Below are 12,584 nucleotides of genomic sequence, written 5' to 3' on the forward strand. Positions count from 1 at the left end.
CCTGTCTGTCTGTTAACCTGTCTGTCTGCGCTATGAAAAGCCCCCCACACTGTGCGCCCGCCATGGTGAGATGAAGCTGCAACTTGGGGTGTTGTCCACTAGGGGGCAGTAGAGCCCTTCACCTCAAACCGCCGACGCGCTGCTGTGAGAGACGAACGTCACACCCATCAACTGGTGATGATGGGTGTGATGGTTGGAAATAAATACAACACAATACACAGGTGTTCCTCTGATGTTCCTGTGTGTGTGGGTGTGTGTGTGTGTGTGTGGGCGAGAAGTGGCTCTACATGCACTGTGTTGCTTTTGACGTGTCAAAGTCGCGTTCCACTTCAGTAAATCTGTAGCTTATGGTTTTTAATATAACAATAGAATAATAATAATAAATATATCTGCAGGCAGCAATGCACCGAGGGTTAGTCGCAGCAATTGTACCAATTACACAAATGACAGTTTTCCGAGTTCCAGTGAAACACAACGAAGATGCAATTTTTGCTTTTGAAAGCCGGAAATAAACTGTAACTTTTTGCACCAATTCCCAACGTTGAACCGGTCGTAGACGGTGGAATCAGACGTGGTTATTATATAACAAAGCACTGACTCTTTAGTTCTGCTGTCAAACTGACGGCTGCTTGTTCCTGGAGCCTCCCGACCGAGCACCACCCGACGAGAGGACCATCCAGTAGAACGTTCATGGTGAACCGCCAATGATTTGGAATTTGCCTTCATCTTCTAGGGACTAACTCAAGTGAATGCTGCAACACACAGGTCAGTGTGGACACACGTCTCCGTAGAAATATGTATCCGTGGATTTCTATCAATTCCGAGGCAGATTTTTTATTTTTTTTTGCCGGATCTGCGAGAGGAAACGCCGTGGGATTTGCAGACAAAACAAGCACTTCATATAATGACGGATACTTTGACTACTTAGTACTAAGCAATGACTGCGGGTAAACTGCGAGAGAACCACGACCACCGCCTCCGAGTGGCGCTCACTGCAGAGCGGGTGGAGCTTGACCTCGTCCAGCCGCCTCCAGCCAGTTATGGTTCGACCGCGCCAGGGGCCCCCGGCGTACAGGCGCCGCCGGGCGTACAGGCGCCGCCGGGCGTACAGGCGCCGCCGGGGCGTACAGGTGCCGCCGGGGCGTACAGGCGCCGCCGGGGCGTACAGGCGCCGCCGGGGCGTACAGGTGCCGCCTTGGGTCTCAAACGGGGCTGGGCTCAGCTTTGCTTTACAGTTTTCCAGGTTCTCTGAAACGCAGCGCGATTTTCCAAGTTTACCTTGAACGCCACGTCGGCTCCCCCACCCGAGTCTGTCGTGTCCTCGCCGCTCGCCTTGTGGAGCGACCGCTATGTGGTCTAACCCAGCGCAACCCTCCCAATGCGAATGAGCAGAGACGGGAACTGGACTTATATAACAGGGCTTCATGATGTCACAAAGCTCCTCAAACCAATAAATAATATCGTCTTAACGTTCTTCCCCTTCCGGTGAAATTACAACGGTTTTTACACAAATTTCCGTACCGAATGTAGATCGATATTGATCAAACTCCGAGGACAAGACGTCTGAAACGTCCCGGTTCTAACGAGGCCTCAACCGGGTCTGTGTGTACCGTGGTTGTCGTGCGCCAGACACTTTGAGCCCGAAAAACGCAGAGAAGATTAAAAATAAAAATGTTCCTGATTGGTTTGAATTATTCAGATGGAAAAACAGGATGTTTCAGGAAACGGAGCAAAAACACACACAGAGCTGAATATACAGGAGGAACCCCCCCCCTCTCTCCCCCTCCCTCATCAGGCTGTGGTGTTTTAGTGACGTCATCTGTTCGCTGGTGGAGGACCACTTGTGCTTCCAGTCTCTTTTTAACGTGTAGGACTCAGTTATTGAACAAAGTGTGTTTTTTATTGTCTGCAACTGTGAACTGGAGAAAATGTTAAAATAAAGCTGCTTTAAAAATCAAAAATCTCCCTCTCCCCCTCTCTTCGTCCTTCTCTTCATCTCTATCTCTCTCCCTCCCTCTCCCTCTCTCTCTCTCTCTCTTCGTCTCCCTCTCTCTCCCTCTCTTCGTCTCCCTCTCTCTCTCTCTCTCTCGCTGTCTCTCTCTCTCTCTCTCCCTCTCTTCATCTCTACCTCTCTCCCTCTCTTCGTCCTTCTCTTCATCTCTATCTCTCTCCCTCCCTCTCCCTCTCTCCCTCTCTCTCTCTCTCTTCGTCTCCCTCTCTCTCCCTCTCTTCGTCTCCCTCTCTCTCTCTCTCTCTCGCTGTCTCTCTCTCTCTCTCTCCCTCTCTTCATCTCTACCTCTCTCCCTCTCTTCATCCCTCTCCATCGCTCTCTCTCTCTCTCTCTCACTTGTCCTTCTCTCTCTCTCTCTCCTTCTCTCTCCCTCACAAATGGAAAACAAAAAAATAAATACAATATTAAACAAATAAAATATAATATAATATCAACACAGAAAAAAGTAAACACTGCAGTCAAAATAAAGACAAAAACACTAAAATAAAAATATAATTTTTTCAAGCATTTCTGTTGAGTAGAGCGAGAATATAGTATAATACTATAGTGTGTAGTTACTGTGTTAAAAATAGATGCAGTTATAAATATGTATCTTGTTTCTTTCCATTTATATAGTTCCTTCCCTCTCACACACACACACACACACACACACACACACACACACACACACACACGTACGTGCAACAGAAACAGACCCAGGTTTCTGTCCCTCCTGAAAACACAACCTGCTCTGTATGGAAATTACTCAGGGGTGGCGGTGTGTGTGTGTGTGTGTGTGTGTGTGTGTGTGTGTGTGTGTGTGGTGTGTGTCTGGGTGTGTGTGTGTGTGCGTCTGTGTGTGTGTGTGTGTGTGGGTGTGTGTGTGTGTGTGTGTGGGTGTGTGTGTGTGTGCGTCTGTGTGTGTGTGTGTGTGCGTCTGTGTGTGTGTGTGTGTGTGTGCGTGCGTCTGTGTGTGTTGGTGTGTGTGTGTGTGTGTGTGTGTGTGTGTGTGTGTGTGTGTGTGTGTGTGTGTGTGTGTGTGTGTGTGTGTGCGTGCGTGCGTGCGTGCGTGCGTGCGTGCGTGCGTACGTGTGTGTGTGTGTGGGGGGGGGGGGTTGTCACAGTCAGGAAGAACAGTAACAGTCAGGCTGGTGTCACCCCCTCCATCCTGTCTCCATGGTAACCACGGCAGCAGTTGAACCGCGAGGACGTCAGACTGCCACCATCTGCACAGACATTAGCACACAGGCTAACGGCCAAGCTCATGTGCAGCAGGTTCACTGTGGTTAGAGCTACTATGGCATGGATGGAGGGATGGAGGGATGAAGGGAGTGGTGCAGGGACGGATGGATGAGCGATGGAGGGACGAGCGATGGAGGGACGGATAGAGGGGTGGATGGGCGGATGGATGATTGGATGGAGGGAGATGTAGATAGAGGGAGGTAAGGAAGGAGTGATGGATGGAGTGATGAATAGATGGAGGGATGGAGGGATGATGGATGAGTGATAGAGGCAAGGATGGAGGGACAGACAGATGGATGGAGGGACGGAGGGACCAATGGATGGAGGGATGGATAGAGGGGTGAAGGGATGGCCAGACAGACAGAGGGATGGATGGATGGATGGATGGATGGATGGATGGATGGAGTGATAGAGGGGTGAAGGGATGGCCAGACAGACAGACAGACAGATGGATGGATGGAGTGATAGAGGGGTGAAGGGATGGCCAGACAGACAGACAGACAGATGGATGGATGGAGTGATAGAGGGGTGAAGGGATGGCCAGACAGACAGACAGACAGATGGATGGATGGAGTGATAGAGGGATGAGTGGGATCGTACGTAAGGGAGACCGACACCTCCATGTTCCGTTCCCTCTGTCGCCCCCCGCAGGCCTGACGTGGCAGGACGACGTCACCCAGCAGCTCGTCTCCAAGGAACTGTCCAAACTGCGAAAGGTCGGGCCCCTGACGCCAGGCCCCGCCCCCCTGCCCTCCCACGCCGGCTCTACGGACAGGAAGTCCAAGACTGTGGAGGCGGAGCTTAGCAGGACGTTGAAGTATCTCAACGATCTGGGATTTCTGTCCCTGACGTCCGAAAATGGAGTTCAGCGCGAGGGACCTGGCATGCAGGTCAGACTGGTTCTGGATTATTATTATTATTATTATTATTATTATTATTATTATTATTATTATTTAATAAAGTGCTTTAATAAAAGTAACTTTCATGGACTTTTAGAGGGAAGTGTTATCTCAAAGCAGCTTTAAACTCATCTGACCGATCAGTTTTTAGCTGTTTGAGTCTCCCCTAGCGGTAGACTAATGAAATCTCTGCAAAGAACCATCATGGCGTCATGGAGTCATGGCATCATGGAGTCATGGCGTCATGGCGTCATGGCGTCATGGTGTCATGGTGTCATGGTGTCATGGAGTCATGGCTTCATGGAGTCATGGTGTCATTGCATCATGGCATCATGATGTCATGGTGTCATGACGTCATGGCATCATGGAGTCATGGCATCATTGAGTCATGGCGTCGTGGTGGCTTCATGGGGTCATGATGTCATGGTGTCATGAAGTCATGGAGTCATGGCGTCATTGCTTCATGGCATCATAATGTCATGGTGTCATAACGTCATGGAGTCATGGAGTCATGGGATCATGGTGTCATGGAGTCACAGCGTCATGGAGTCATGGAGTCATGGAGTCATGGAGTCATGGAGTCACAGAGTCATGGAGTCATGTCATGGACTGACTGCCTGTTTGCACATGATGTTTAAATACAAAAAGATGTCGGTAAGTCTCAGATCGAGTGTCATGGTCTTACAGAAGTCCAACGTCCTGTTCCATGGAGGTCTGGACTCCAGCAGACCTCAGCAGGGCTGGAAGAAGACCTCGCTCTCCAAGGCCTTCACCCAGAGTGGAGCTCCGTCCTTTTCCACCCAGGACCCAGGAGGGGTGGAGGACCGGCTGTCTGCCCACCTGGAGAGCCTCCTTGCTGGGAAGCCGGACCCCCAGTCAGACCCCCAGTCCGACCCCCAGCCGGACGCCCTGGGCGGTGGAGCTCCGTGGCCCCAGGGGAAGCTCACCTACCTGAGCTACGTCCGACCAGCTCCCAAAAGCCTCCAGGAGCCCCGGCCCCAGGTGGATGGGGGCCCCAGGATCTCGAAACTCGGTCTGGACAGACTGAAGGAATGGAACCGTCTGGAAGGGCGAGAGCCGCTCAACACTGTGGACGGTGAAAAGATACTACTACTACTACTATCTACTACTTTATACTACTATGTACTACTATCTACTTCTATCTACTACTTTCTATTATTATTTACTACTATCTACTACTATCTACTTCTATCTACTACTATTTACTACTTTCTACTATTATTTACTACTATCTACTTCTATCTACTACCATGTACTTCTATCTACTACTATCTACTACTACTGTATCGACTACTATCGACTACTACTGTATCTACTTCTATCTACTACTACTATCTACTACTATCTACTACTACTATCTACTACTACTGTATCTTCGACTAGCTACTACTATCTACTACTACTGTGTCTACCACTATCGACTACTATCTACTACTACTGTATCTACTACTATCTACTACTATCTACTACTACTGTATCTATTACTATCTGATTAAAAAATGGCCAGGCCTGGGCCAATGAAAAAGTCTGCATCTCTGGACGACGTTTCTATCTTATTCTGGCTAGGTGGTTGAATAACACATCACATTTGTTGTGTGGGTTTGAGCCAATTGCAGCTCGTAGTCCTGTCATCATGCGTTCTGGTGTGATCTTCCAGAGAGCCAATCCCACCAAAAATACTTTAATATTTTTAAATGTGTGATTTTAATTTTTTATTTCATTTATTTTCTTAATTCCAGAATGGAGGGAAATTTAAGATGTCCACAAAGAAAAAAGTCAAACAGAAAAATGTAATTGGCTCAGAACTAACTTGAATTTGGTTTGTACTATAATCAACATTAATCGATGAATTCATATAATGAAGTGAAATAGTAATAAAGTTGATATCATGAATATAAATATACAATTAGATGGTTGTAATGTTATGTTTTTTCTGGTATGAGATTGGTCTTAAAAAGTTCAAATTCAAAGTCGAACCGGCAGTTTCTAATCAAACCTTGATTTCCCTGGGGGTTCCAGAGCGGTTCCTCCAGAAGCTCCTGAGCCAGCTGGGGGGTCGGAGCCCGGGCCTGGAGGCTCTTCTCGGCCAGAACATGGGCCAGGACCAGCCGGTCCTTACCGTGGAGGGCCCACAGGGAGGGCCCCGGGCAGGGGACCCGGTCCCCGGGGAGGATCCAGGCGGGAGGAGGGGTCCGTCGGCTTCCGTGGGCCGCGACCAGAACCGGATCCAGAACCCAGAGAGAGATCCAGACTGGGGAGGGATCCAGAGAGGTGAGGGGGGCCGGGCCTCGCCGCCAACGTTTCGAGTGGTTGTAGTTCGCCAACCAGCTGGGGGCCACAGTGAGACTCAGTTCCTGTATTTTAAAACCACTCTCAGTTTAATCAACAATGAACCATTTGTGGAAGAATTATCGTTGTTTTAATCATATTCTCCAGTTATTTTGAGCAGTTTCCCAAAATATTTCTCTGGGAAATTTACTTTTTGTCCATTCGAGTCAGATTCAGAGGAAAAGGTCAAAAGCAGCGTCTTCCCTGTGGTGACGGCCTGTTATTCCCCAACCCTGATGGTTGCCTTTGGGTGTCGTCCATGTCCAATGGGACATTTTTCGGACTTGGGCCTTTCGGAACAATGGCGTGGCACGCCCCCTGTGTGGCCAGTACAGAGATACAGTAGCTACGGGCTGCATGCTAACTGTGTTAGCACAACGCACGGCTGCAGCTGGGATCAACTAGCCTAGCTCTTTAACAACAGCATCGGATGTCTTCGTAAGCGCGTCGCAGCGTTTTCTGTGTTTCCCAGAAAAGCTCGGTTGTGATTTTGAGATGTTTGGTTTGTATTCCCAGTAAATAGAGTAAAGAACGCAGCAAGTGAGCTCACGCTGTGTTTGTTTTCAGGACAAACAGAAGCGAAGGACAAACAGACGGAGGGCGAGGTGAGTTGGAATTAAAGTTCCAGAAGTGATGCTTTGAGGGTCAAGATTTCTTGTTCAAGTTTCCTTTTGGGAGTTTTCTCAGCTCATCATTCTTCATGATGTCACCAAACGCGCCACAGTCTCTAAACGGACACAATGATACGTTCTACGCAGAATGCAAGAACACTGTTTGCTGCAACTACCTTTAGTCTTTTTATTTATCTCCATTTTATTTTATAGATTTTTTATAAATGTTTTAATTAAATAATGAATGAATACAATTTCATTTATTTATATTCACTTAAATAAATACATATATGTATTTATTTACTGATTTATTTTATTTTTATTCATTTATTCATGTTATATTTATTTGTTTTTACTTTAATAGGCTGCTTATTTAGATTTGTGTCGGTTGAATCCATCACTCTTTTTTAGTACGTCTTTTTTTAATCATTTCAATCATTTGTAACGGACAATCGACATTAATTTCTGATCTTGCTTCCATCGTTCATGGCTGTTGGAACATACCGCTCTGCCGCATCTCACTGGGCTGCCATGCATCCCATTTAAATCTCCTTTTCAAAAGCTGGAAACTCATATTATATTCACAGGTCTCTCAGTGTATTTTTGACCATGTTTTTGTGAATAACGGAAATATACCTTTTTATTTACAACCAATGTGCTGCTACAACACATTATCAAGTTTCAAGTTTATTTATAAATACTCGATAACAATGCAAACATCATTACCAGTGATGAGATTCGTAGTCTCAGAGCCCACTCAACTTTACATAACAGGTCAAATAAGGGCAGAGCAGTGACTGAAATAAAACAGTCTTAACTAAGAGTAAATTGTGAAGACGCTGGAATCAGAAGGAAGTGACGCAACATCCTGTTTCTAGTCAATTCAATTCGATTTTGCTGAATAGGAATAGTGTATATAGTGAACTGGGTCTAGGTCCTGTCTGCTGCCCCTCAAGGCCTTAGTGCGTCAGGTTTCTAAGACTCAGAATCATGTTCCACCTTTAAACTCCAAACGTCTTGATCCCCCGCAGCATGCAGCTTTCCTCTCCAAGCTGCTGAACTACCTGGACCTGCAGCCCTTCTCTGAGCCTCCAGGGGCCCCGGGCCCCGTGGGGTCCCAGAGGACGGTGGGGCTGGAGAACGTCCGTAGCAGGACCACGCAAGGCCGGGTCCCCGTCCCCGTCCCCGTCCCTGTCCCCGTCCCCCAGCCCTGGGAGGAGGGGAACCTGTCTGTGGACCCCGAGGTGGAGAAGTGGCTCCAGGTGGGAGGGGGCCCGGCGGGGGCCACACCCGCAAAGGAACCGCAGAGCAACAAGGTGAAGATCAAGGCCCAGCTGGTCCACGTGGGGCTGAAGGAGTTCTCCAGCCGAGGGAAGGACCGCCACTTCGGTTACATCATCACCAACTCAGAGTGAGTACATCACACTTCATATACGTATATATGTATGTATATATATATATACGTATATATGTATGTATATATATATATACGTATATATGTATGTATGTATATATATATATATATATATATATATACTGTATATGTTATATAGAAGTGTTTTATATAGTGTTTTATATATACAGTATACGTATACAGTATACTGTCTGTATATATGTATATACACAAATCGTCTCAGGTGAAGGATTTAGTGAAGATGAGTTTTTATCTACTGTGTTTTTGCCTCTGGCACTCTCTCTCTCTCTCTCTCTCTCTCCCTCTCTCCCTCTCTCCCTCTCTCCCTCTCTCTCTCTCCCTCTCTCCCTCTCTCTCTCTCTCTCTCTCTCTCTCTCTCTCTCTCTCTCTCTCTCTCTCTCTCAAATCCTTTCATGGTATAATCTGGCCACTTGCCCTTCACCTGTTCCAACAACCAAACTGCTGCAAACACCCGAAAGGGATAACACACACACACACACACACACACACACACACACACACACACACACACACACACACACACACACACACACACACACACACATAAGCACACCACTCTTGTTTTATGGAGTTTTTATCTCCAAGCTTCTATCTATGCATAGGGTTTGTGTGTGTGTGTGTGTGTGTGTGTGTGTGTGTGTGCGTGGGCGCGTCCAGGGAGGTCACCTTTCAGAGGTGCTTCTCCCCACCATGCTCCGTCCAACATGTCAGCCCCGTCTGATGAGATGAGACTTCATCAGCTCCGTCCGCTGGCGACACGAGCGGCTCCGGACGCCGGACGACTGGTTCTTCCTGAACACATCTCGTGAACGAGTCTGGACTCTGGAGTCACTCCGGGGAAAAAAACAGTCGTCCGTCCCCTTTCCTCCGGGCACTGGAACCTTTCCGTCCGGGAAGTGAGGGTCTCAAACCCCCACCCACCCCTGCAAACCTGCTTATCTGACAGAGGTGATGGAGGAGGGACCTGCTGGATGCTCTGGTGTGGCTGTCTTTACCACAGAGCGGCAGAGGGAACGTGCCCGGAACAGCTTTCTGACGAGCTTCAACTTTTGAAACGCTCCCGAAAAGTAGGAAGAGGAGAAAACACGGATCCACCCGCTCCGGGCAGGGGAGAGGATCCGTCGCTCCGCAGTGCGGGGGTCCGTTGGCGAGCGGCCCCCTCAGCCCTGACGTCCGAAGGAAGCGCTCATTGAGAGTTTGGATCAGAGGCGTTCAGAAGTTCCTCCAACTCTCCCCGTATGACGTCACATCGCGCCAAACTGCTCCCACGTCATTTTTTTTTTTCCGGCTGGAGCCCTCGAAACCAGGACAACGACCAAAACAAGGATCCTCACGGGAAAAAAACTCCCCGATTCACTTTAAAATGACCTTGGCGTCGTTTGAGTTTGGGCGTCGGCTCCAGCAAACATTAGCGCTGAGAGAGCACGAAACACAGGAGCGATGGGGTCGAACCCCCCCCCCGTTGGACGGAGGTGTCGAGCCCGACAGGCGGATGCAGGGGGAGGTGAAGGGAGCGCAGCGAAGCAGGCGGGGCAGGAGGGTCCGGCTGCTTAAATAGGCCGTTCCCATATAAGGGCGTGGAGGCGTGTGGCGCCGTCGAGTTGTCCGGCAGAGCCAGCTCCGCCCGGATACAGTTCAACTATTAATTTTGTTTCCTCGGATGAAAGGGAAGAAAAATGTGAACGTGTTTTTATTTTGGTTCAAAATGTTGTTCGTTTCCTAAAATGATGCAACCTCTCGTTCCCGAATCTGAAGATCTAGAAACTGTCTGTGTGTGTTTTGTTTGTTGCCGCCACGACACCTCACCTCCATTCCATCTGCACCTTACTATCCTCCGTCTCACCCTGGGAGGGCTCCACCCCTCACTCCAGGTGCACTGTCTACACTGTGTTAGAGAGGGAGGGACGGAGAGAACGAGGGGGGTGGAGAGCGAGAGACGGAGAGAACGAGGGGGGTGGAGAGCGAGAGACGGAGAGAACGAGGGGGTGGAGAGCGAGAGACAGAGAGAACGAGGGGGGTGGAGAGCGAGAGAAGGAGAGAACGAGGGGGGTGGAGAGCGAGAGACGGAGAGAACGAGGGGGGTGGAGAGCGAGAGACGGAGAGAACGAGGGGGGTGGAGAGCGAGAGACGGAGAGAACGAGGGGGTGGAGTGCGAGAGACAGAGAGAACGAGGGGGGTGGAGAGCGAGAGAAGGAGAGGGGGGATTGAGAGAGATGGAGAGAGAGACAGAAAGAGGGAGAAAGGGGGGTGGAGAAGAGACAGAGAGATAGGGCGATTGAGGGTTAGAGATGGGGTTAGATGGAGGTAGATGGAGCGCTATAAGATGCAGCCATTACACTTCACACAGTTTCCATTTGCACCTTATTGTTTTCCTCAGAGAGAAAACCTGGAGAGGCAGCTGATGTGTGTGTGTGAATGTGTGTGTGTGTGTGTGTGTGTGTGTGTGTTTTAGTGGCATATACAGAGTGTGTATGTGTGTGTGTGTGTGTGTGTGTGTGTGTGTGTTAATGGCATAGACTGTGTGTGTGTGTGTGTGTGTGTGTGTGTGTGTGTGTGTGTGTGTGTGTGTGTGTGTTAATGGCATAGACTGTGTGTGTGTGTGTGTGTGTCATGTACTGGTACATTATTTTGAACAACCTTAAACCTTCATCCAGTTTCTCCAAATGGTGACGACGACCCGAAGTCAAATATTATATTGTTTCTATATATATATATATATATATATAAAGCTGTATATTTATATGTATATTTTATATACTGTATACTATATATACAGTATACAATATATACTGTATACAATATATACTGTATATTATATATATTGTATACTATATATACAGTATACAATATATACTGTATACAATATATACTGTATATTATATATATTGTATACTATATATACTGTATACTATATATACTGTACAGCATATATACTGTATATTATATATACTAATATATCTATATATAATATTTCCTTATTTGAAACATTGAGCTGCTGTTTTTTTCAAGGATTTCACGTTGTGAGGAAATGGAAGAAGCAGTTTGTGACTCTCTCTCCCTCCCCCAGCTCGCTCACCCTTCAGCAGGGATCCGACCTGATGGAGCGACTGGCGTCAACACTGAACCTCCACCTCAGTGACCTCGGCCAGCTCTCGTAAGTAGATAGCATCCCTCCCTCCATCCATCCCTCCATCCCTCCCTCCATCCCTCTATCCATCCCTCCACCTGCCTTTCCATCTCTGTCCATCCATCCACACATCCATCTATCCCTCCAACCAACTATTCAGCCGTCTTTCCATCCATCCATCCATGCATCCACCCACCCATCTATCCATGCATCCACCCACCCATCCATCCATCCATCCTCCCATCCATCCATCCTCCCATCATCCATCCATCCATCCATTCATCTGGCATCCACCCATCTACCATCCGCAATCCATCCATTGCCCCCACATCCATCCCTCTATCCACTGAAGAGATCTGTAGTTTCTTGCAGTATCAGTTACTTTCTAAATACATAATAAATCATGTTCTATGATATATTTTTGTCAGAAATTGGTGATTTGTTGAATGTTGCAGTAATTGTATTTCTCACGACGTATTGATCCTTTGTTTCATATGATGAATAAATATTATCATTTAATTCATCATTCACAGTAATGCATGAACAAATCAAAGAACCAACAATGACACACACACACACACACACACACACACACACACACACACACACACACACACACACACACACACACACACACACACACACACACAGGATCAAGCACAACCTGCTGTGTTTAAAAGCTAAGATAACAGCTCGTTTAAGGCGTTTTAGTTCTGCAGAGGACGAGGTTTTGTCTGAACATTATTTTGTGAGCGCCTTGAGCCTCTGGGAGCGGGAGGAGGAGGAGGAGGTGGGGAAGGAGGAGGAGGAGGAGGGGAAGGAGGAGGAGGAGTAGGAGGAGGAGGAGGCGGCGGCGGCGAGGGGGGCGCGGGCTGGTTGTTGTGACCTTTCTGAGCGTTTGGCTCCTTCCAGGGAGAGGAATCAGGCTTAA

At 48.0% G+C, this 12,584-nt stretch overlaps 1 protein-coding gene across 1 annotated transcript in view; it reads left to right on the forward strand.

The window, feature by feature from the left end:
• Positions 1-12,584, forward strand: part of ptprn2 (protein tyrosine phosphatase receptor type N2) — a gene marked incomplete at both ends in the record, with an annotated part of 94,928 nt that overhangs the window by 2,917 nt on the left and 79,427 nt on the right. Inside the window, 6 exons of the mRNA XM_080020060.1 lie at positions 3,884-4,122; positions 4,819-5,227; positions 6,172-6,423; positions 7,048-7,085; positions 8,123-8,502; positions 11,594-11,680. Of these exons, the coding sequence (XP_079876186.1) occupies positions 3,884-4,122; positions 4,819-5,227; positions 6,172-6,423; positions 7,048-7,085; positions 8,123-8,502; positions 11,594-11,680 (1,405 nt within the window). The remainder of the gene's footprint in view (positions 1-3,883; positions 4,123-4,818; positions 5,228-6,171; positions 6,424-7,047; positions 7,086-8,122; positions 8,503-11,593; positions 11,681-12,584) is intronic.

Source organism: Zeus faber, assembly GCF_960531495.2.
Source record: "Zeus faber genome assembly, chromosome: 19".
NCBI lineage: Eukaryota > Metazoa > Chordata > Actinopteri > Zeiformes > Zeidae > Zeus > Zeus faber.